The following is a 26,443-nucleotide window of genomic DNA, read 5'->3' on the forward strand; positions in this document are numbered from 1 at the left end:
CCTTTTCAATTTTTCATTATCCTGCTTGAACCAGGCTATAGTAGCGTGACAAGAGAGAAGCTGGGCTTGCAGATTCAGTATGAAATGTATGAAATGCATTTCTTAAGTGTCCCACTTTTTTTTACAACCCCAATTCCAATGAAGTTCGTATGTTGTGTAAAATGTAAAATGAAAACAGAATACAATGATTATACATCCGCTTCAACCTATATTCAATTGAATACACCACAAGACAAGATATTAATGTTCAAACTGATGACTTTATTGTTTTTGTGGCAAATATTTGCTCATTTTGAATGTGATGCCTGCAACACATTCAAAAAAGCTGGGACAGTGGTATGTTTACCACTGTGTTACATCACCTTTCCTTCTAACAACACTCAATAAGCGTTTGGGAACTGAGGACACTAATTGTTGAAGCTTTGTAGGTGAAATTCTTTCCCATTCTTGCTTGATGTAAGACTTCAGTTGTTCAACAGTCCGCGGTCTCCGTTGTTGTATTTTGCGTTTCATAATGTGCCACACATTTTCAGTGAGCAACAGGTCTGGACTGCAGGCAGGCCAGTCTAGTACCCGCACTCTTTTACTACGAAGCCACGCTGTTGTAACACATGCAGAATGTGGCTTGGCATTGTCTTGCTGAAATAAGCAGGGACGTCCCTGAAAAAGATGTTGCTTGGATGGCAGCATGTGTTGCTCCAAAACCTGGATGTACCTTTCAGCATTGATGGTGCCATCACAGATGTGTAGTTGCCCATAGCCATGGGCACTAACACACCCCCATACCATCACAGATGCTGGCTTTTGGAACTTTGCACTGGTAACAATCTGGATGGTGTTTTTCCTCTTTTGTCCAGAGGACACGACATCCATGATTTCCAAAAATAATTTGAAATGTGGACTCACCAGACCACAGCACACTTTTTCACTGTCCATTTCAAATGAGCTCGGGCCCAGAGAAGGCGGCAGTGTTCTGGATGTTGTGTGATGTATGGCTTTCGCATTTGCATGGTAGAGTTTTAACTTGCACTTGTAGATGTAGTGACGAACTGTGTTAACTGACAATGGTTTTCTGAAGTGTTCCTCAGCCCACGCGGTAAGATCGTTTACACGATGATGTTGGTTTTTAAGGCAGTGCCGCCTGAGAGATCGAAGGTCACGGGCATTCAATGTTGGTTTTCAGCACTGCCGCTTACCTGTAGAAAGTTCTCCAGATTCTCTAAATCTTCTGATTATATTATGGACTGTAGATGATGGAATTTCCTAAATTCCTTGCAATAAACATTGAGAAACATTGTGCTTCAAACTGTTGGACTATTTTTCCACGTAGTTGTTACACAAAGTGGTGATCCTCACCCCATCTTTGCTCATGAACGGCTGAGCCTTTTGCGGATGCTCCTTTTATACCCAATCATGACACTCACTGTTTCCAATTAACCTGTTCACCTGTGGAATGTTCCAAACAGGTGTTCTTTGAGCATTCAACTTCCCAGGCTTTTGTCGCCACTGTCCCAACTTTTTTGAAACGTGCTGCAGGCATCCATTTCAAAATGAGCAAATATTTGCACAAAAACAAAAAAAGTCTATCACTTTGAACATTAAATATCTTGTCTCTGTGGTGTATTCAATTGAATATAGGTTGAAGAGGATTTGCAAATCACTGTATTTCACATCCCAACTTCATTGGAATTGGGGTTGTAGATTAAAAAGAAAGACATCACAAAAATCACAAGCTGATTAGACACAACAATAACAGCAAAGCTACCCGCCTTCAGTTCCAAGAAATAATAATTAAACTTGTGTATGAATTAGCATACAGATGGTGAATTAACCAGAACGACTGAGATGGAAAGAGAAGAAGGCAGACACCACCAAAATTGGGGAAGGCCATCACAATCTTCAGCATCTCAGATTGTAGGACAAGACCGCAACTATTAGACAAGTGGTGGTTTATTCATGGTGGGTGCTCACGGCCCTCGTTCCTGTGATTAATTAAAACACACACTCAGATGAGTCCTTGCTGACAGAAGAGCCCATCTAACAAAACCAACACATGCCCACGCTGGGTGGATATTCACATTACCTTTGGTGCACGCAAAGATTCCTTTTATTTGTAATTCAAGCTGATGTTATTAGGTCCAAACAACTTCAATGCAACTTCAATGCTCAGGTACAGTCGTGGTCGGTCCTGTGTTCAAATCCACCAATGCAAATGTCCAGTTACATGTTCATCCAGTGCCTGTGTGGGCTTCCTCTGGGCACGCTGGCCATCAAAACCCACATATTAGGTTTTTGGTCCTTTTGTAGCGCTTGTGTTGTGTCAGAAAGGGCATCTGGCACAAAACCTTTTCAAAATCAAACTCTCCTAAAATCGGAGTTTCATACTGCATCTAGTGAGATGATGATCCACTGAGTCTCAATTCAAGGGCCGTCTCAAGGGCTGCATCCTTCTAAGGCTGCATTCATTGACTGTATATGTCATAATGGCACATACTTTGTTTATACTGACAAGTGTACAAAATAAATAAATAAAATCCCTGTATACTCGGTATATACTGACAAACACAGAAAAGTAAGTTCTAGCATAGTTTGTGCATAGTAACAAGTACAGTGCAAAGCCTAAGTACACTGACAACTGTACTTGTAGCTTTAAGAAGCAAGTGTCCTCTGGGTAACACATAAATCACTGGCTGTAAAACTGGACCTTCATGGTCCAGGGGTTAGGGAGGAGAATCCTGGATCGACTGGAAATACTAACAAAATCGCCTGGGTAAACATCAATCAATCAATCAATCAATTTTTTATATAGCGCCAACATCACAACAAACAGTTGCCCCAAGGCGCTTTATATTGTAAGGCAAGGCCATACAATATTATGTAAAAACCCCAACGGTCAAAACGACCCCCTGTGAGCAAGCACTTGGCTACAGTGGGAAGGAAAAACTCCCTTTTAAAACAGGAAGAAACCTCCAGCAGAACCAGGCTCAGGGAGGGGGCAGTCTCTGCTGGGACTGGTTGGGGCTGAGGGAGAGAACCAGGAAAAAAGACATGCTGTGGAGGGGAGCAGAGAGTCGATCACTAATGATTAAATGCAAGAGTGGTGCATACAGAGCAAAAAGAGAAAGAAAACAGTGCATCATGGGAACCCCCAGCAGTCTACGTCTATAGGCAGCATAACTAAGGGATGGTTCAGGGTCACCTGATCCAGCCCTAACTATAAGCTTTAGCAAAAGGAAAGTTTAAGCCTAATCTTAAAAGTAGAGAGGGTGTCTGTCTCCCTGATCTGAATTGGGAGCTGGTTCCACAGGAAAGGAGCCTGAAAGCTGAAGCTCTGCCTCCCATTCTACTCTTACAACCCTAGGAACTACAAGTAGCCTGCAGTCTGAGAGCGAAGTGCTCTATTGGGGTGATATGGTACTAACGACGTCCCTAAGATAAGATGGGACCTGATTATTCAAAACCTTATAAGTAAGAAGAAGAATTTTAAATTCTATTCTAGAATTAACAGGAAGCCAATGAAGAGAGGCCAATATGGGTGAGATATGCTCTCTCCTTCTAGTCCCCGTCAGTACTCTAGCTGCAGCATTTTGAATTAACTGAAGGCTTTTAGGGAACTTTTAGGACACCTGATAATAATGAATTACAATAGTCCAGCCTAGATGAAATAAATGCATGAATAGTTTTTCAGCATCACTCTGAGACAAGACCTTTCTGATTTTAGAGATATTGCGTAAATGCAAAAAAGCAGTCCTACATATTTGTTTAATATGCGCTTTGAATGACATATCCTGATCAAAAATGACTCCAAGATTCTCACAGTATTACTAGAGGTCAGGGTAATGCCATCCAGAGTAAGGATCTGGTTAGACACCATGTGTTCTAAGATTTGTGGGGCCAAGTACAATAACTTCAGTTTTATCTGAGTTTAAAAGCAGGAAATTAGAGGTCATCCATGTCTTTATGTCTGTAAGACAATCCTGCAGTTTAGCTAATTGGTGTGTGTCCTCTGGCTTCATGGATAGATAAAGCTGGGTATCATCTGCGTAACAATGAAAATTTAAGCAATACCGTCTATAATACTGCCTAAGGGAAGCATGTATAAAGTGAATAAAATTGGTCTAGCACAGAACCTTGTGGAACTCCATAATTAACTTTAGTCTGTGAAGAAGATTCCCCATTTACATGAACAAATTGGTAATCTATTAGACAAATATGATTCAAACCACCGCAGCACAGTGCCTTTAATACCTATGGCAATGCTCTAATCTCTGTAATAAAATTTATGGTCAACAGTATCAAAAGCAGCACTGAGGTCTAACAGAACAGTAGCACAGAGAGATTCCACTGTCCGAGGCCATAAGAGATCATTGTAACCTTCACTAATGCTGTTTCTGTACTATGATGAATTCTAAAACCTGACTGAAACTCTCAAATAGACCATTCCTCTGCAGATGATCAGTTAGCTGTTTACAAACTACCCTTTCAAGAATTTTTGAGAGAAAAGGAAGGTTGGAGATTGGCCTATTAATTAGCTAAGATAGCTGGGTCAAGTGATGGCTTTTTAAGTAATGGTTTAATTACTGCCACCATTAAAAGCCTGTGGTACATAGCCAACTAAACAAAGATAGATTGATCATATTTAAGATCGAAGGCATTAAATAATGGTAGGCTTCCTTGAGCAGCCTGGTAGAATGGGGTCTAATAAACATGTTGATGGTTTGGATGAAGTAACTAATGAAAATAACTCAGACAGAACAATCGGAGAGAAAGAGTCTAACCAAATACCGGCATCACTGAAAGCAGCCAAAGATAACGATACGTCTTTGGGATGGTTATGAGTAATTTTTTCTCTAATAGTTAAAATTTTGTTAGCAAAGAAAGTCATGAAGTCATTACTAGTTAAAGTTAATGGAATACTCAGCTCAATAGAGCTCTGACTCTTTGTCAGCCTGGCTACAGTGCTGAAAAGAAACCTGGGGTTGTTCTTATTTTCTTCAATTAGTGATGAGTAGAAAAGATGTCCTAGCTTTAACGGAGGGCTTTTTTATAGAGCACAGACTCTTTTTCCAGGCTAAGTGAATATCTTCTAAATTAGTGAGACGCCATTTCCTCTCCAACTTACGGGTTATCTGCTTTAAGCTACGAGTTTGTGAGTTATACCACGGAGTCAGACACTTCTGATTTAAAGCTCTCTTTTCAGAGGAGCTACAGCATCCAAAGTTGTCTTCAATGAGGATGTAAAACTATTGACGAGATACTCTATCTCACTTACAGAGTTTAGGTAGGCTACTCTGCACTGTGTTGGTATATGGCATTAGAGAACATAAGAAGGAATCATATCCTTAAACCTAGTTACAGCGCTTTCTGAAAGACTTCTAGTGTAATGAAACTTATTCCCCACTGCTGCGGTAGTCCATCAGAGTAAATGTAAATGTTATTAGAGAAATGATCAGACAGAAGGGAGTTTTGCAGGGAATACTGATTAAGTCTTCTATTTCCATACCATAAGTCAGAACAAGATCTAAGATATGATTAAAGTGGTGGGTGGACTCATTTACTTTTTGAGCAAAGCCAATAGAGTCCTAATAATAGATTTAAATGCAGTGTTGAGGCTGTCATCTCAGCATCTGTGTGGATGTTTAAAATCGCCCACTATTAATTATCTTATCTGAGCTAAGCACTAAGTCAGACAAAGGGCTGAAAATTCCAGAGAAACTCACAGTAACGACCGAGGTGGACGATAGATAATAACAAATAAAACTGGTTTTTGGACTTCCAATTTGGATGGACAAGACTAAGAGACAAGCTTTCAAAGTGATTAAAGCTCTGTCTGGGTTTTTGATTAATTAATAAGCTGGAATGGAAGATTGCTGCTAATCCTCCGCCCCGTGCTACGAGCATTCTGACAGTTAGTGTGACTCGGGGGTGTGACTCAGTTAAAACTAACATATTCATCCTGCTGTAACCAGGTAAGGCAGAATAAATCAATATGTTGATCAATTATTATATAATTTACTAACAGGGACTTAGAAGAGAGAGACCTAATGTTTAACAGACCACATTTAACTGTTTTAGTCTGTGGTGCAGTTGAAGGTGCTATATTATTTTTTCTTTTGAATTTTTATGCTTAAATAGATTTTTGCTGGTATTGGTAGTCTGGGAGCAGGCACCGTCTCTACGGGATGGGGTAATGAGGGGATGGCAGGGGGAGAGAAGCTGCAGAGAGGTGTGTAAGACTACAACTCTGCTTCCTGGTCCCAACCCTGGATAGTCACGGTTTGGAGGATTTAAGAAAATTGGCCAGATTTCTAGAAATGAGAGCTGCTCCATCCAAAGTGGAGGATGCCGTCTCTCCTAACAAACCAGGGTTTTCCCCAGAAGCTTTGCCAATTATCTTATGAAGCCCACCTCATTTTTTGGACAGCACGCAGACAGCCAGCAATTCAAGGAGAACATGCGGCTAAACATGTCACTCCCGGTCCGATTGGGGAGGGCCCAGAGAAAACTACAGAGTCCGACATTGTTTTTGCAAAGTTACACACCGATTTAAGGTTAATTTTAGTGACCTCCGATTGGCGTAACCGGGTGTCATTACTGCCAACGTGAATTACAATCTTAACCAAATTTACGCTTAGTCTTAGCCAGCAGTTTCAAATTCCTTCAATGTTGCCTGCTCTGGCCCCTGGAAGACAATTGACTAGGGTTGCTGGTGTCGCTAACTTCACATTTCTCAAAACAGAGTCGCCAATAACCAGAGTTTGATCCTCGGCGGGTGTGTCGTCGAGTGGGGAAAACGGTTAGAGATGTGAACGGGTTGGCGGTGTACACGGGGCTTCTGTTTAGGGCTACGCTTCCTCCTCACAGTCACCCAGTCGGCCTGCTTTCCCGGCTGCTCGGGATCTGCCAGGGGGGAACTAACGGCGGCTAAGCTACCTTGGTCCGCACCGACTAGAGGGGCCTGGCTAGCTGTAGAATTTTCCACGGTGCGGAGCCGAGTCTCCAATTCGCCCAGCCTGGCCTCCAAAGCTACGAATAAGCTACACTTATTACAAGTACCATTACTGCTAAAGGAGGCCGAGGAATAACTAAACATTTCACACCCAGAGCAGAAAAGTGCGGGAGAGACAGGAGAAGCCGCCATGGCTAAATCGGCTAAGAGCTAGTAGCTACGCTAAGCTAGCGGATTCCTAAAAACACGCAAAGTGAATAATGTGTAAATAATTTAGAGGTGATTCAGCAGAAGGAGTGCTTTAGTTAAGGCACGTAAAGATTACACTGGGAAACAAATCGTAATCTAGATAACTAGATCAATCTAACTGCGCAGATTAAACAGCTAACAGATACAGAAAAACACCGCTGTGCTCCGGAACAGGTAGTGATACAATACCGCAGTGAGAGCCAACCACCAGTAGAGGCAAGCAAGAGATCATTACCTTCCTTAACATAAAAATGTGGGCTACAAGCATATAACTACTACGTATATGTACTGTAAGCTCACCTGCACTGTAAAATAAAACTAGCTGTGTACTACAACTTCATGACTCTTACATTTGAAGTATACTTACAAATATTCTTTGATAACCTAAAATGTGGCCAATTTGGCCCCAAGAAGCACTGAAATAGTACACTTACAAGTATACTATAAAGTATATGGTGGAATTAAACTTAAAGTTTATTTTCTTAACTAAACCTTAAGTATACTTTTTTGGTAAGGGATGTGTTTGATTTGTTCTTCACCAAAGACCACACCACCCTTGATGCTCCAGTCTGCCTGAAGACTGCAGAAGAAGACCCAACTATATTTAAATTTCTACACGTTCTCCCAAAAATATCCAAAAATGAAATTCTTCCCGATATCCCATTCACACCAGGAAATACCCAACTTTCCAGAAGGTGTACAGGAGCAAACGTTTGATACAGGATAAAATCTCCAAACCTAATTAACAGATTAGCGATGCAGATAACTCAGATACGTGTTTAAATGTCATTTTCTCTCTCTTTACATCCTTTAGAAAAAGCCTCTGGCGGTGCCAGGTGGGAGAGGGCGACACGGGACCCACAGCGGCTCAACCCAAACACACTCGGTGCATTAGCATGTCTGAGCTGCTTCACCCTCCTCCCTAATGTCAACGCTCATCTCCGATGTTTCCATCTAACCTGATAATAGCTCCCATTTACTCACATTTCTACTTTGACTTCACAGGACATTTCCCTCCCCTGAAGCAGATAAATCCCAGAAGAAGAACAGTGCTCCCTCCCCCCTTCCTGCCTCTTTTGGTTGCTTGCCGCACAGCTCCTCTGTTTCTCATGTTCCAGCAGAATTCCTGAGAAAGCTCCGGCTTTGTGAGATGCTTTCAGGAACAGTCGACCTGCTGCATTATTCATCACACCGACACTCCTCTGTGTCAAAGACGGCCCACAGTGCCCAGCTGATGCTGAGGGGCGAGATGAGGAAACTTTCAGCTGACAGCTACGCAAAGAAGCAAATACAAAGTGAGCGGGCCAATCAGAGCTTTGGAGTGCAACAAAGAAAACAGAAAGGCCATTTGTAACTTAAAAAAAGAAGTAAAAGCTGTTGTGGTGCAGCAAATAAATGCATGTGTTATAAGAAGTTTTGATTTTGTGATACAAGTGCCAAATTAGGCACAATGGTACCTCTTGGTCAAAAAAAGCCCTTAAGACACTTCAATTTTCAAGATGGTGACTGGAAATATATATTTTTGTATATTTGCACAATCTTGGTTTATTTCAATGTTGTACCTGTTAAATATTGTACTGTGGACTGGGGGGGTTGCACTGTGCACAATTTCTCCGATCACAGCCAGAGAAGCCTATAACTTCTTCTGGGTTGTCTGGGTGTCTTGGTGGCTTTCCTCACTTTTCTACTTCTTGCAGAGTCACTCAGTTTTTGAGAACTGTCTACTCCATGCAGATTTACCATAGAGTGTCATCCTGTTTATATTTCTTCGTAATTGATGCAAATAAAGTCCAAGACACATTCAGTGGCAGCTTCACCATCAGAAAGCCTCGTCCACAACTACCACAAAAGACTCCAAGCTGTCAGTGATGTTACAGGTGGCAACACAGTTTTAAGAACAGGGGTATGTAAACTTTTGAAAAGGGTCATTTGGATAGTTTCTGTTGTCATTATGATTTAAGAACAGTAAACACAGATGTTTGACAATAAAAGGCTTCACACAACCACTAACAATGAGTGAAAAAAGTTTTTGTGTTATCATTCATATTCTTTGAAAAATGTCAAAAAAAAAACAAACAAAAAAAAACTGCCAGGGTAAACTTTTGAGCACACTGTATTTATACCAAATTTGGACCTTGTATCATCAACTGAACAGTTCTAAAAGTGCACTAAGTTTTGATGTGGAAGGTTCACGGTTCAAATCCCACTCCTGCCACATTTCTCCATGTAATGTGGAGTTGCATCAGGAAGGGCATCCGGCATAAAACGTGCCACTTCAACATGTAGATCTACCTCGGATTTGCTGTGGTGACCCTGAGCGCAAACAAGGGAGCTGCAGAAGGAACTTACTATAATCAGTAAAGTAATACATATAAAAGCAATATTATACAACCCCTGGCAAAAATTATGGAATCACCGGCCTCGGAGGATGTTCATTCAGTTGTTTAATTTTGTAGAAAAAAAGCAGATCACAGACATGACACAAAACTAAAGTCATTTCAAATGGCAACTTTCTGGCTTTAAGAAACACTATAAGAAATCAAGAAAAAAAAAGATTGTGGCAGTCAGTAACGGTTACTTTTTTAGACCAAGCAGAGGAAAAAAATATGGAATCATTCAATTCTGAGGAAAAAATTATGGAATCACCCTGTAAATTTTCATCCCCAAAACTAACACCTGCATCATATCAGATCTGCTCGTTAGTCTGCATCTAAAAAGGAGTGAACACACCTTGGAGAGCTGTTGCACCAAGTGGACTGACATGAATCATGGCTCCAACACGAGAGATGTCAATTGAAACAAAAGAGAGGATTATCAAACTCTTAAAAGAGAGTAAATCATCACGCAATGTTGCAAAAGATGTTGGTTGTTCAGTCAGCTGTGTCTAAACTCTGGACCAAATACAAACAACATGGGAAGGTTGTTAAAGGCAAACATACTGGTAGACCAAGGAAGACAAAGTGTCAAGACAGAAAACTTAAAGCAATATGTCTCAAAAATCGAAAAATGTACAACAAAACAAATGAGGAACGAATGGGAGGAAACTGGAGGAAACTGGAGTCAACGTCTGTGACCGAACTGTAAGAAACCGCCTAAAGGAAATGGGATTTACATACAGAAAAGCTAAATGAAAGGCATCATTAACACCTAAAGAGAAAAAAACAAGGTTACAATGGGCTAAGAAAAAGCAATTGTGGACTGTGGATGACTGGATGAAAGTCATATTCAGTGATGAATCTCGAATCTGCATTGGGCAAGGTGATGATGCTGGAACTTTTGTTTGGTGCCTTTCCAATGAGATTTATAAAGATGACTGCCTGAAGAGAACATGTAAATTTCCACAGTCATTGATGATATGGGGCTGCATGTCAGGTAAAGGCACTGGGGAGATGGCTGTCATTACATCACCAATAAATGCACAAGTTTATGTTGATATTTTGGACAACTGAAAGGATGTTTGGGGATGATGAAATCATTTTTCAAGATGATAATGCATCTTGCCATAGAGCAAAAACTGCAAAAACATTCCTTGCAAAAAGACACATAGGGTCAATGTCAATGAGCAGATCTGATTTGATGCAGGTGTTAATTTGGGGGATGAAAATTTACAGGGTGATTCCATAATTTTTTCCTCAGAATTGAGTGATTCCATATTTTTTTCCTCTGCTTGGTCTAAAAAAGTAACCATTACTGAGTGCCACAATCTTTTTTTCTTGATTTCTTATAGTGTTTCTTAAAGCCAGAAAGTTGCCATTTGAAATGACTTTAGTTTTGTGTCATGTCTGTGATCTGCTTTTTTTCTACAAAATTAAACAACTGAATGAACATCCTCTGAGGCCGGTGATTCCATAATTTTTGCCAGGGGTTGTAAATACACAACAGAAAATTTAGTTTACTAATGTGTGTAACGTATGCAAAGTAATGACTTATGACTGTATCAAACTCACTGAATTGGATGGCACACCAGGGCTGCTCTCGATGTAGGTTTCAGTTTTGGGCTCCACGGCCTGCTCAGCTTCCAGAATCTTCTCCACAGGCATATCCTCATTGACACAGCTGGTGGACTCCACCTCGTTCTCATTTTTGTCTTTGGCTCTCTGGCGCTCCTCCTGAACGGCTGCATGTAACAAAACTGGTTCCGGTCACTCCTGGTGTTTTCACTTTATTCACATCAACATGTGTCAAAGCACTGGACCCAGAAGGGGCCGTTAAAAAAAAAAAATACAAATGTGTACAAATTAGTAATGTTTACTCTGGATTTATTGAATTTATTATTGCTTTAACTATGGCTTCAATCAAATAGATGTATGAAGACAGGGAGCGCTACCTTGATGATCTATAGGGTAAAGTACAGAAATTACTGTGTAGGGTGGAAGTCAATGAATAAATCATGGGTGAGTTTGGGTTAGGGTTAGGTCATACGTCAACACCTTTAAATGTGCAGCTGAACCCAGTGCAGTGCTAGTTATGGTAAGTGTTGGACTCAGATGTGAGAGATGTTCTGGTGATGGAATGAATCGGTACACAAAGCATCATAGCATATGAGTGGATCATTTACAGGAGCAGCTACCAAGTCTCCCTGAGGTGAAGCACTTGGTTCCTGCAACATCTCTTCCCTGCCAAGCCACCCAGTCCCCTTCATAGTTTCACAAAGGTTTCACATGGTCTGCTGCCTACATGTTTACTAGAGATCCATTGATCTGCCCTAAAAGTTGTACTAGAAGTTGACAGGCAATTTTCTGCAACAACGGGGTTCAATGGCAGGCTCCTACTGGCCAGCATACGGCACAGTAAAACCAGAGCCTTTTATTCACACAGTTCATCAACAGTGCAGACGAGTGTCGCTTTGTCTAATTAGCTTGGGGCTGATGCGGCAATAGCAGCCGGTGTCTGCAGTGCCAGTGTCTCTCCCGTCTATTCAATTCAAAACACCACGTCAGTGTCAGAGTCAGTGCTACAGTGAAGCAAATTTTAAAAACATATTTTGCTCTTCTTTTGCTTCAAATACACACCAAGTCTGTTTCTGATGTATGGTACATGAGATACACCCTTGTTTTCGGTTGGTCAGGTAACGTGTCTTTTTTTGTCTTGGTGACAGGGAGAGTACAGTTGCGTAACCAAAGCGGCAAAGGGATGAAAGGCTCCCCTACCTTTGAAGATATTTTTTTCCAGCTCATCATCATAATATTAACAACGTGAATTAATGTATTTTTTTTTCACAATTATATTTTATTTGGTTTTAACATATTAAAACAGACAAACATTAACAACACCACTGAGCAGACCAAATGTAAACCAAAACAATAATGTATAGTTATAAGTTATACAAAAGGATATGCTGGGATGTAGTGAGTCATTTAGGAAAATAAATAGTAATAATAAGAAAGAAAATAGCCTTTTCAACCAGCGCACTCAAAAATTGGAAATGGAAATCAAAGTAATATTTAACCCAAAATACCCGAACCTCTCATAATAGTAAATCTCAGGTGAGGAGGCAAATAATTTATAAGTGGCTGCCATATTTCACTGAATAGCTTACTGTTACCCTTCAATTTAGCACTAATTCTTTCCAGAGGCAGCACTTTAAAAATTTCTCGATACCACTCTGTAACTGTTGGAGGTTTGTCTTTAATCCAATTATTTGGTATACATTTCCTAGCCAGGGAAAGAAACTTTTTAATTAATTCAAAATGTGGGTATATATTTTTTGTTGGTAATCCTAGTACAAATTGTCCCGCATCCTTATTAATTTAGCATTTCAAAATTGTACCAATTTCTTTAGTAATATAGGACCAAAACTTAGATATTTTGGGACAGTTCCAAAAACAGTGTATGTAGGTAGCGGGTGACTGTGAACACTTAAGCCAGGCTGAAGATCTGTTAGGATCCATTTTGTTGAGAACATAAGGAGTTCTATGCTGCCTATGGAAATTTTTAAAATGCATTTCTCTGTATTTAATACTCAGAAACACTGCTTGAATACTTTTGATGGATTCTTGCCAATCGGTTTCTGTAAATGTGCACTGGAGATCTTCCTCCCACTTTCCGACAACTTTCTCTATTTCGTCTCTCTCAGCGCATTGTAAAGTGCAGTAGCAATGTGAAATAAAACCTTATGACAGTTTAAATGTAACCATAAAAACCTCAACTGGATTTAACAAAGGAGTTTGCAGTTTGCTTGTGTTAATGAAATGACGAAGTTGAAGAACAGCGAAAAAATTATTCTAATGCCGCGTTCACACCGGGGCGCGATCAGACGCTACAAATTTGTGTGGGTCGCCAGGCGACGGACGCGCCTCCTTCGCCCGGTGTGTCGCTCTGCTTGGGTGGACTTTCGCTGCGAAAATTCGCCCCGGTGCGTCATCAAATAGGAGGAGCTTCCATTCCGCTCGCCGGCTCCGGTTGTCAGTCAAGCTAACATGATGGACCTTGATCACACGGAGCGAGTTGTTGTGAAAAGCTCCCAATACAGAGAGTATCATTATTTGCTGCAGGCCGCTTTCAGCGGTCCTTCCACCTCTGCGGGACCCAGTTTGAGGATCAACTGTCCCGTTCGCGCGCGCACATGTAAACAAGCAGACAAACAAAAAAAAAAAAAAAAAAAAAAAAAACTGCTGCTTGCTGCAGCTCACTCTTCCCCCAAAAAACTCTGTCATAATTGTGTTTAGAAACTAGTCACCATTTGTTTTATTATACATCTGTGTAGTTAATTAATAAAATATTCTCTACAGACGATTTGCTCGCATGCGCACGTAAAAGAAAAAGAAAAGGAAAAAGCTCAGCTCCCCACTGCTGCAAGTAGGGCTGCTGCTCGCTCCAAAAACTCTGTCATAATTGTGTTTAGAAACCAGTCACCATTTGCTTTATACAGGTGTGTAGTTAATAAGTAAAATAATCTCCAGGACGATTCGCGCGCGCACGTAAAATAAAAATAAAAATAAACTCAACTCCCCGCTGCTGTTCGCTCCAAAAACTCTGTCATGATTGTGAAATAAAGGACAAAAGAGACATACGTCCTGCTCACAGGCTGCTACCAGATACAGGACATGTTCACATCTTCAGTCAAACTCCAGACATCTCCACGTCACTACATATTCAGTCCCTGATTGGTCATCGCGGCACGACAAGACGAAAAAGTTCAGATTTTTGAACTTGGGGAGGAGGGCAGCGCGACGTGAGGCGATGCAATATCGCGCCACAAACGCGCAAAACGCTCAAAATCGCTTCACTCGCATCGCTTCACTCGCCTCCATCGCGTCGCGCTGCGCGGTTTGGCGCCAAAACGCGTCCTTACATAAGGATTACATGGCAACCTGTGGCTGCAGTCGCTCGCGTCGCGCCTGGTGTGAACGCGGCATTAGAAAGGCTAAAACGACTCTGTGCCTGAGCAAAAGACATAAGATTGCCTCCTTCATCATAAAGATCTTTGATAACACGTATTCCCTTTTTATACCAATCTGAAAACACTTTACTTTTAATACCCGGGGGGAACAGTCTATTGTCCACAATGGGCATATTAAAGGAAAAGTTGCTCCTGTGTCCCATATGAGTAGACATGTCCTTCCACGTTTTCAGATAGTTCATCAAAATTGGATTAGACCGCATCTCTGGCTGAATCTTCTTGGCCAAAATTTCCCCTAGAAGATTGTATGGGGCACACATCCAGGATTCCAGAGGGTACGAGAGTCCATTCAGATAAAACTGAAACCATTCCCGGATGACCCTGCCTTGACAAGCCCAGTTGTACAGAAGTATGTTAGGAAAACCCAAACTTCCTTTGTCTCTTGGACATTGTTAAACACTCATCCTTAATCTGGACTTCTTATCCTTCCAGATAAATTTGCTCAAGTCTCTCTCAATCTCTTTAGCTTTTGTTCTTGACAAATACACAGATAACATATGCAATGGGTACAAAAGTCTTGGAATTACATTCATTTTTAACAGGTTGATTCTACCCATCCATGATACTGGCAAATCCCTCCACCTGAGAAGATCACTTTTAATATTTTTTACACACATTCTGAAGATTCACTTTAAGATTTAATTTTTATGTATGGGGAAACAAAAATTCCCAAGTATGTAAAACCTGAAACAGACCATGTAAATGGAAAATTAGGTATAGAGGGAAGACATTCACCGTAACCAAGTGGTACTGCCATTGATTTATCAAAGTTTATTTTATAGCCAGATAGTGAAGAAAATAACTTAATAATTTCCATAAGCTCTGGGATAGATTTCTCTGGATCAGAGATAAACAACAGCACATCATCAGCATAAAGTGCAATTTTATATATTTTATTGTTCATCTCGAATCCAGAAATATTATCATAACATCTAATGGCCTGAGCCAAAGGCTCTATTGCCAGAGCGAATATTAATGGTGATAATGGATCCCCCTGACGAGTAGATCTGCCCAATTGGAAGGGTGAAGATTTAACTCCGTTAACCAATACACTAGCCATTCTAATTCAAGCTGGGCTTTCAATGCTTCCCTCTTTCTGCAAGAGCTATAAGAAATTATAACACCCCTAACATATGCTTTCAATGTATCCCAGAGAATAGAGGGATTAGTGTCTTCATTATTATTAAAAGCAAGAAATTCTTTAACCTGTTTAGTTAGATGTGTTACAAAATCTGGTTGTTGCAGCAATGACGTATTTAAACGCCATTGACATGATGAAGGTTGAAGAGATGGGGGGGGGGGGGGGGGGGCAACCACCAAAGAAACTTCACCATGGTCAGAGAGTAAACGTGCACCTATTTTACACTCCTCACTTCTGTCAAGCACCATTCTGGTAGAGAAAATATAATCAATTCTGGAGTGACTACGATGATGATTAGAATAGAAACTATAATCTCTTTCTGTTGGGTTAATCACTCTCCATGTATCCAGCAGCTGAAGATCGGCACAGAGCTGTTTAGTTGCAACCCTCATTCTGGAGCTGGTTGGTTTAGCTGAGGGGAACTGGTCTACCTCAAGGAACCATCGGACAGTTAAAGTCTCCTGCTAAGATGCTGAATGTTTGTGTCATGTTAGAAGCATCTGCCAGAAGTTTAGAATAAAAGTCTTTCTCATAAACATTGGGAGCATAAACACACCCTATAAAAACGTGTTCCCCATATAAATAACCTGTTATTAGCACATATCTACCCTGATTGTCTTTTATGCATTTATCCAAAGTAAACGGAGTATTTTTATTAATAAGAATAGCCACTCCTCTCTTATTAGAGGAAAATGAAGAGTAAAAAATCTGCCCAACCCATTCTCGCTTTAATTTATCATGCTCCTTATCAGTAAGGTGGGTTTCTTGCAACAGAGCAATATTTGTTTTTTCCTTTTTTAGCCAGGTTAATAATTTTTTACGTTTAATTACATTGTTGACACCTTTTACGTTGAAAGAAATATATTTAACCGTTCCCATTATTCTTCACAAAAACAAGTTTTCAAAATATAAAACCAAAATGCAGGGTTTAAATCTCGACCAATAAAATCCACATTAAAATACAACATAAAGAGTCTGCTCAGTGTAAAGAAATAACATGAGTGCCACAAACATGCACTCCCAAACACAACATAACACACATACATACTAACAAAAGGGAAAATAACGTCCCCTATTTCTAAAGTCCGTGCTCCGAGATACCAAGAGATAACAGAGCAAACTGCAGGCGCATGTACAGAATCTGCCCAATCTACAGTCCTCACTTGCGCCCACTCGCTCCCAGACCGACTCGTCACATGCAACTACTCACTGGAGTCCTCCTGCTCCAGCGCGTCCACGACTGCAGCTGATGCCGCGCTGTCAAAAGAGTCGTCCTTCTTGTTACGTGAAAATGCGAGGATTGCTGAATACCTCATCCGGAACCTGATGTTCTTGGCGATAAGCCTCTGGCACACGGTGTTGAACGCTCTTCTTCGCTGGACAATACTTTGAGGAAAAACCTGACGAATGGTGATTGTGGCGCCTTCCCACGTCAATTTACGCCCGGTGCACAGTGCCAACACTCTCATTTTATCTGCTGGGTAGTGAAGTTTCATGATTACAGCTCTGGGAGTATCTGATCCAATACGACCAGCACCCCCAGTCCCGGTAACATCTGTCCAGTACCAGACGGCCTTTGGGGGCTTCAAAGTTGAGCAATTTGGGCAGCCAGGTTTCAAAAAAGGTCAGAGCATTACCCTTTTCAATTCCTTCTTTTACGCCATAAATTCTGAGGTTGTCTCTGCGTCCTCTTGCCTCTTGGTTGTCCAGTCGTTCAGTCAGTTGTCAGTCAGTAAGTTGTATTGTTTACTCTTTATAAAGTTTTTATCAGAACCAAGTAAAATGCAATGCGTTTCTGGCGTTGAGAGATGAGGGCTTTCAAACAGGCTGCTGGTTGAAATACACCGGAGTCTTAACATAGGTTTCTCCTGTTTTTGTCACATTTAGGTGCACATACTTTCATGGAAACCATCTTTTTTTAGTAAGCGAATAAATGATGCATGACCCAGACTGTGTCAATGTATCAAACAGGAGTTCCACCATCACTTACAGTAAGATCTCAGAGCTGCAGGACGGAATTGTTGAAGGACTGCACTCACTGATCAAAGAGATGTGATGTTCATGTTGGGTACAATGACAGAATACACATAAATAATGTATGAATTGTCACTGTGCACTCTTGCCAGATACAGTGTAATTTCCCAAGAGCACAAACACAGATCAATGAAGACTGCTTTATTTATTTTGTCTTGTTGTGTATAAGAATGTCTGTGTAAAGCAAAAACCACTCTGTCCTCTGATTGGCTTGGCGATGAGACAGGAAATGTTTTGTATGCTGAAGCAGATGCCGAGGTTCAAGAGAAACCACGCCGCCGCCCAACAATGCTCATGTGTGTGCCATCTTTTCAAAAGGCTGCAATTTACTTAATTCAATACACCGCAGGAAAAGCACTGTGGCTTTTTTTATTACAAGTTTGTCTTCCACACTTGGATCAATAAAAACTTTAGTTGCGTTAGACGGAATGCACGGCGTGATGAAGAGCTTTTGGAAACTTAAGACCATTGTGGAAGCTTACATACACACCTGGACAAACACCACGAGCCAAACGCGCACACACGGTTTGAGGATGATCTTTCTTTTTACGAGTCCCTGCTCCAGTTTCTCTTCCAAATTCTGAATCAGAGCGGCTGTGGTTGTGTTGGAAGTGGGGGCTGAGAGACGTGCAGAGGGAACGGGGCCCCACTTTAGAGGAACTGCTGTCTGGCGGTGGAGGTCAGCCCAAGGGTAGAGTACTTGTATTGGAGTCAGTGAGAGGTGAGGAAGGCTGAAATCATGTTAGCTTTATTCCTCCCCCTTTCTCTCCTGACTGGGAAAGCATAAATTCATTTAATCCTGTTTTTCTGTGGATTCACTTAGCCTTTCGGGCTACTGCTGCCTTGTTCTCTAACCACAGCCCTCAGGGTGCAGGAGGAAGCTTAGGCAGCGTTCACAGTCGGGTAAAAGACAGTAAATGATAATATCCTTGAAAAGCCCCACAATGGTATAAATAAAAGCAACAGGGAGGTCGCATAAAGGTCAAGACAAATCGGCCTCAGAAAGAAGAACCCCCAGAAATTAAGCATCTCCCCCAAAAACAGTTTGTCTGCAGTCGTTCATGCTGTATGCCAACATCCTGCTTTACAGACTGGCGCTGGAAAAACAAATTCTTTGCAGGACTGTAACTACCAATTATTGACAAAGTGATGAAGTATTTTGCCAAAGAAGTTGTGTGACCACTGCTGTTTATCATCAGCAGGAGAACTCAAAAAAAATTTGCCTGTCAGAGGGCCCAGGGCCAAACATCAGCCCACCACCTTTTTTGAAGAAAGTTGGTTAAACACCCACCTGAAATTAAATGAAATGACATGAAATACATTTACTGAATAAGAAAATGAACAAAAAATGGACACAATCAGGTGAGTTATTTGTGGTATATTTTTTATTTGTGGTGAAATTAGACATTTATTGAAATTGGCATTCCGATGTACATGATATTGGCCATGCTTGTGCATCGGCTCAGCGCCTCTTCAGGCAGCCTTTCGCGTGGAGGGCCCTGGGCCCTCTGATGGGAGAACGGGATATAATCGACCTCCACAAAACATGAGTGCAAGATTTACAATGTTAAAACGAAGCACCCAGTATGTCATTTGACATTTACATCAATTTCTCAAAGGCTCCCCTTCACCCCCTCAAACATCTACAGTCCACAAACCCAATATTTAAAATTTATGAAAAATCTGTGTTACAACTGATGCAATTGTGTATATAAAATGCAGCTGTATCTATCTACCTATGTTTCTATGTCTGTGGAAAAACCTTCACGCTGTCCGTCACAGGCTAACAAACAGGGCTTGTATATCCATCAAATCGTGCACCAGGGTTTCACTCCACACATGCTTGCATAATGTTATATAGTTTTTCAGAATCTTTGTGTGTCATTTATTAGGCCTACAAATTCAGCGTCAAGTAACTCTTCATATTGTCTGCTACCTGGAAGCACTGGATACTACACTTAGGTTATACGTAACGTATACATTAATTTAACTTTACCTTTAACAAAAAAAATTAGTTTACTCAACAAAAGACAATGGATACTTGGATTATATATATTAATTTACTCAATCTCTACTGGCAGACGGATTCATGTCATGCAAGAGCAGAGCCCATTATTGATGTAAGTAGAGTATTTTATAAAGTATAAGTCATGTTTTTATAAATTTGTTTTCTAGTCTGGGAGGCCCTGCAACTTATATACTGAAAAAAGTATGCACTTGTAATTCATAATAATAATTATAGTAACTATTTATATAGGACTTTCTCAGGAATAAAACCACAAAATCAAATAAAAAATTTATGCCAATAATAAGAAGTACAGTACAACAACTGGCAAAAATCCCAAATTAAAGAGCTGATAATACAGAAAAAGGTGTGATTTATACTCCAGTGTGACTTGTATATGAGTTTACCTCTTCAAGAGGCCTTTTTTAACAGGTGTGACTTGCACTACAAGAAATACAATATATGAATTCAGTGTTTTCATTACATTATTCTCAAACAGTTACAATGTCCAGGGATCTGTCAACTACAAACCTGGACTGTCACAGACAAAGCGATCACAATATAAGAAATGTCACAACTGGGCATTGTACGCTTACACTGCTAATACAGTACTAGGCAAAAAGAAATATTCAGTGACTGGGAAATGTTTATGTATCCATCCTCTGACTGACAACTGCCTGTAAATGTGATAATTTGTATTAAAAAAGAATCCTTGGAGTTTGTCTTGTTAATTATGAACTCTATAAACATCAGGAATGTGTCCAGAAATGGCTGTAATTCCTAAATGGTTAGTGTGATATTTTTGTTAAATCGACTCGATAAAGCAGTTGAGTTGGTAGCTCAGTGGGATAAGGAGTGGGGTTAACAATAGCAGATCTGTGTTTGATTCCTAGTCCTTGGACAAGATGCTTCATCTGCGTTGATCCAGTACACCCAGTTGTATATGGGTACTGGAAAGGGTGAGAAAGTAACCTGCATCAGACTGTTGTTCCATCTTGAGGGAGTTTAGACTGTCCTTAATGTCACACTGTACAATCTGGGGATAAACACCGGCACCAGTGGGCCTCAGAACCTTTTCTTCTTTTTTTAATAAAAGTAAAACATTTACACTACAAGCACAGTTTGACTGTTTCATAGCAAATCCACAGTGGCGGTGAAGAGACAAGACTACAAAAATCGGGAAACTGTCCAAATACGTATGGACCCAGCTTGTTGAATCGGGGGGGGGGGGGGCTTTTTCAGTCAGCAGTGACATAAACCGACAAAACCTTTACATCTGATGTATTGGAATCGGGAGCAATTTGATTATCTGAAGAGACACGTTGGTCCTCATAATGACGGTTAATTTTCTCTCAGTTCCCAAACTGATAATTTAAGAGAAGACTGTAGAGAAAACAAATTAATTTTTCAATCAACTGCCATTCCTGATAATGGAGTGAATTAGTTCCGGCGAGTTTACCATCAATCAAGTGTTTCCACCTAAAACAAAAAAATCTGTTAATTTATGTCCCTACAATATGTCAAAAGGTGTTATGTTTCTGCTGTGATGATGATTGACGCCGATTGATTTCTTCAATGTGTGAGAGAATATTTAACAGTCCTGCTGAGAGTGCTAATATTTTTAGCACCATCATGGGGTGTTAAAATTCACACTTGACTATTTGTTTCACACCATCCAACCCTCCCTGGTCTTATCCAATGTGTTCTCAAATATCCATTACGATCCCGTCTATGCAAACCGTATTTCTTATTATTTCTGAAATCAGTTACTGCAGAGATCTCAGGGTGACAACAGAATGATGAATGTAGGTTTATTTTTTTTAAAGCAATGCTAATATTCTAGGGTGATTCTACAGTAACGGAATTACAATCTGAGCAAAATTTTTAATGATGCACTAAAATATGGCGAGAGTTTGTCACTGTCATTGCAAAGCCTCTGATAACTGAGTAACTTTTATTTTTAAAAAAGAAGGGTGCAGGTAATCAGTTCATGAACCAGAATTATGCTGCATTCAAATGTTGGCTGTAAGCCGCAGAAGATAAACTGGATATTCCATTGTTTTCCCATTGTGAGTGCAGTTGTGCACTGTGATGACACAGGTTAACCAAAGTAGATGCTATGCATTTCTATAGCAGTTTCCCATCTGAAGATGATGATCAAAGTGCTTTACAATGATGCCTCACGCACACACACACACACGTGTCATCAACTAGGGACATCTTAATCAAATTTTTTGTTTTGTTTTTAATTTGCTCATTCAGTATTGAGTATTTACCGGTATGGAGTCCTGATCTGATACTTGAGTATATTATGCAAATAATGAACATTTATGAGTTCAATGGTATGAATATTTAATTTGGTGAAAGCAAAGCGAAGCCTCGTTGATTGGTTTGTTCCAGCTTTCACCAAATTAAATATTTGTTCCATTGAAAGAATGTAAAAAACATTCATTATTTGTTTTATATAACAGCTAAAATAGATCCTTGTCATTTGATATTTTATTAATTTATAAACAACAGAAAAGGGACTTACATTTTGGTGTTCCACTGTAACGTGTAGTCCAGTGATGCTGTGCACTGACTTAAGACTTCCATAAAAAAAAAAAAAAGACTTTGTAGTTCCTCAGTCCAGCCAAAAATTGCATCAGCGTTTCATGTGAACAGGTCTTCATGCATCCAGACGGCTTATAGTGGAGTGGATTTGTGTGTGTGTGTGTGTGTGTGTGTGTGTGCGTGCGTGCGTGTATGTGTGTATGTTACAAGCAGCATCAGTTAGCTCAATCACATCATTGTGTCGATGTCCCCCATGTGCACGCACACACACGCACGCACCCGCGTCGGTCGACTGTGTACGTCCTCAGTGCAGTGGGAAAAAAAAAAAAAAATCACGTCAGAAATGAGTCCAGCTTTTCTTCTTTCTTCTTGCTAACAGCCTCCAGACAGCGCAGTGGATTTGTTTTGTGTGTGTGTGTGTGTGTGAATTAGCAGCATCAGTTAGCTCAATCAAATTATGTCTCGCGAGAGTCTTGTCCCCCGCGTGCGCGCACACACACACACACACGTAACCTGATCGGTGCTTGTGTGTGCGTGTACTACCAAAAAAAAAAAAAAGACTGTGTATGTTCTCAGTGCAGAGAAAAAAAAAAAAAAAAATCACTTCAGAAATGAGTCCAGCTTTTCTTTCCAACTTCCTGCCAACAGCCTCCAGACAGCACAGTTGTTTGTTTTGTGTGCGTGCGTGTGTGCGCGATGTGTGGGTGCGCACATGCGCGATCACATGTGCACACATGCATGAGGACGTGCGCGCGTACGTGTGCATGCAGACTGCAATGGTACCAAACGTATGGAACCAAATTTGCACTCTAAATGGAACCAAGCTGCACTCTAAATGCAATGCAACACAATGGGATGAATTAATCCATGTCATGTGACATACAAAGCACCAATCAATCAAATGACAAGGATCCACTCAGCCGTTTCTGAATATTGCACTTGTACACAGCACACTGCAAGTGCATTAAAGTCAACCCAATCGATTTGACTTGACAACTGAACAACTCTGCAATACATTAATGTAGAAAAACTGCATTCAATCCAATCTTCTCCCTATTGTTTTTATGTATTTATTACAAAATAAACATTTTTAAATTGCTCCACTGAGTGTATCGTTGTAATAAGATGAATGACATTGATGAAAGTCTTGTAGCTGTGTTTTACATGGAAGAATACATTCTTCCTTATAATTATTATTATACTTACTATATTTATTATGATTGTTGTTTTTAATTACATCCTTGGCAGACGTAATAAAATCTTCGGTGTTTCTTTATTTGTCTGTTTGTCTGTTAGCAGGATTACATCACAATTACTGCACAAAATTTGATGGATGAATATTTAGGCATAGAAGAATACACTGAATTTTGGAGGTGATTCAGATCCGGATTGGTGGATGTCAGAAATCTTGAATTGCTCTTGTTATTTTAATTTGCAAAAACATCTTCAAATATGCCTTCAAAGGTGGACCTTTGAAAGCATATGAAAAACACAGACAAAAACACTGACAAAAGGACAAGCAAAACTTGTGCATTTACATTAAATGCTACCTGATTGGCCAGTGAGAAGTGTATAAGATCTTCCATCTGTCAGAAACAGACTTGGTGCGTACTTGGAGCGAAGCAGAGCATTTAAAACATGTACTGCTGCACAGATCCGTACACAGAGATTATAAAGCAGAGAGAGAAACAATGCACAATAATGCAAGACTCACGGTTAATCTGATACCGATCAATAAAAAAAAAAAGCCACTATCAGGCCCCGAGATCAATCGGATCAGGACATCCCCAGTCAAAAGTTTTTTTTTTGTCGTTATTCTTTTCCTTGAATGATGGTGCAAGTCGGGAAGTGAGAGACTAATTTAGTGCAGAGACGTCCAGTTTTATATCACAAACAGTAAACAGGAATAATTCATGTGATCTTACAGAGAAAAGCTACAAATTAAAAATTATATTTATTCAGTTATTCTTTAGTTTGTTTGATTTATATGGGTAATAAGCAGAATTATATAAAATCATGCAGTAAGACCACAGTCGCTTTCTCTCCCACCAAAGCTGAAATATATTCTTTTAAATTACATCTATTTATATATGAGCAAAGTGCACATTTCTTCTCCAGTAAGTTGACTCATTGTGCAAATAATCAGCAGAACGCTTGACCATGAAAAGAAACAGCTGCCTGCAGCTTCACATTCAACACCATTCCGACAAGATAATTCATGCTGGCTCTGTGCTGCTTTCAAATTAAATAAATAAATAAAAATCCGATTTTATTGTGAATAATGTAATAATAATAATTATAATTATAATTATTATTATTATTAATAATAATAATAATAATAATAATAATAATAATAATAATAATTCAAACACACTTGTTGCATAGCGAGGCCTTGGACTCACTAAATGTGTGTAAGTACACGTTTGGTGGGTTAAGTGGGACTTTATCCTCAACGGTATGTGCTGTACCTTCTCTCTTCATGCCCATGGCTAAGCACTTCTGGTAGCGGCAGTACTGGCAGCGGTTCCTCTGGCGCTTGTCAATGACGCAGTCCTTATTGTCACGGCACGTGTAGGTCAGGTCCTTGCGCACCGTCCGTTTGAAGAAACCTTTGCAGCCCTCGCAGCTGTATACTCCATAGTGTTTACCTGAAGGGGGAGAGAGTCACACAGTTGATGTACCAGGTCCAAGTCTTTCCTTCTGTGCACACGTCTTGTCTTTTTGTCCACCTTATGTCTTCAAATTCTAATCAGCACACACTTTGAGACGCCTCCAAAATGAACCAAAATCTTACTGATGTCAGTTAGAGCCCGATTTCTGCAGCCTCTGGAAAAAAAAAAAATGCTTCTCACACAGACTTAGCTTCACTAACAGGAAAAAAAAACATGGCATCCAGACCCCTGAGGGCAAAGCAGAGTACTCACTCGCCGCTTCTGTTGAGGACAATTACAATGACCTACAACTGGACATTTGTTTTTGTTTTGCATGTTTGATGATTCTTTGCTGTACTTTGTTTATCTGATCTCTTTTACCATTAGAATGGTCTAAGCAGCGGGTCGCCCCTCTGAGTCTGGTCTCCTTCAGGTTTCTTCCTTGTGAAGCACCTTGGGGTGACTTGTTGTGATTTGGTGCTATATAAATAAACTGAACTGAATTCAGATGATTGCAGCATTTCGAGACCTCATCCAGTTTGTGAGATATGGTTATTATTGTATTTTAAACCTGAGGTTCCCAAACTGGGGTGTGTGAAATGATGTCGTTGGGGGGCGGGGGGGGGGGGGGGGGGGGTGTATTCCAAAAGAAAAACAATTGTAATGGTGGTCAAAATCCATAAAAAAATTCTAAGGCCATTTTCACACACAAGTCCAGAACAAGGTTTGAACAAAGGTTCACATTTGTATAAATTTTATTTTCACTTTTGATACTCTGTGTGCTTCTTATCCTGTGTGCTGCTATACAATGCTGCTGGAACCTCAATTTCCCCGAGGAAGTCTTCCCAAGGGGTCATTCAAGTTCTATCTAATCTAAATTTGGTCCAGTTAAATTTGGTTTCACAATGCATTGTTGTGATCAGTTTTTTCATGATGTACTTTCATCTCGACATCATCATCGGTGCAGGCTGCATCTCACCATACTTTACACTGACTGGATTATAGAGATCCATGTATCCAAGGCCTCCCTAAATGTGGCACCTTTTGTTGTCTTTTTTTAGAGTGAGCGGTGAGCAATTTCACCGCACTTGCTGTCAAATTGGAAAAATTTTCAAATGCTGCCTGATGGAGCGAGACATAAATGGGATGTTTGTTTTTGACAAGAAGGAAAGCTGGAGAGCGGCACAGACAGTCACCCAGTTTTAATCAGACAAATTAAATTGTCCATTTCATTCATTCTTCTACTGTTTAAGGATGATAATTTGCTTCCTTCCTGTCATTTTTTTGAAAGTCTGAATTACACAAAAAGTGTTTTATTACCAAAGCAGGTGCACTCTACTCCAAAAACAAAATGACTTTGGGTGTTAAAAGGACAGTATAATGTGAAGAACTGTACTCTCAAGGTATTTTTAAACTTCATTGGACCATGTTCACTGCACAATCGTGTTTCGGCTCTAAT

At 40.3% G+C, this 26,443-nt stretch overlaps 1 protein-coding gene across 2 annotated transcripts in view; it reads right to left on the reverse strand.

Moving 5' to 3' along the window:
* rxraa (retinoid X receptor, alpha a) overlaps positions 1 to 26,443 on the reverse strand; it is a 234,596-nt gene that overhangs the window by 22,380 nt on the left and 185,773 nt on the right. The window contains exons 5-6 of one of the 2 annotated variants that reach the window (XM_034191948.1): positions 24,802 to 24,981; positions 11,146 to 11,330 (exon numbers count right to left, since the gene is read on the reverse strand). In XM_034191948.1, the coding sequence (XP_034047839.1) occupies positions 11,146 to 11,330; positions 24,802 to 24,981 (365 nt within the window). The remainder of the gene's footprint in view (positions 1 to 11,145; positions 11,331 to 24,801; positions 24,982 to 26,443) is intronic. The other variant, XM_034191949.1, reaches the window with a different exon arrangement.

This window comes from Thalassophryne amazonica, chromosome 17 (genome assembly GCF_902500255.1).
Source record: "Thalassophryne amazonica chromosome 17, fThaAma1.1, whole genome shotgun sequence".
NCBI classification, from domain to species: Eukaryota; Metazoa; Chordata; class Actinopteri; order Batrachoidiformes; family Batrachoididae; genus Thalassophryne; species Thalassophryne amazonica.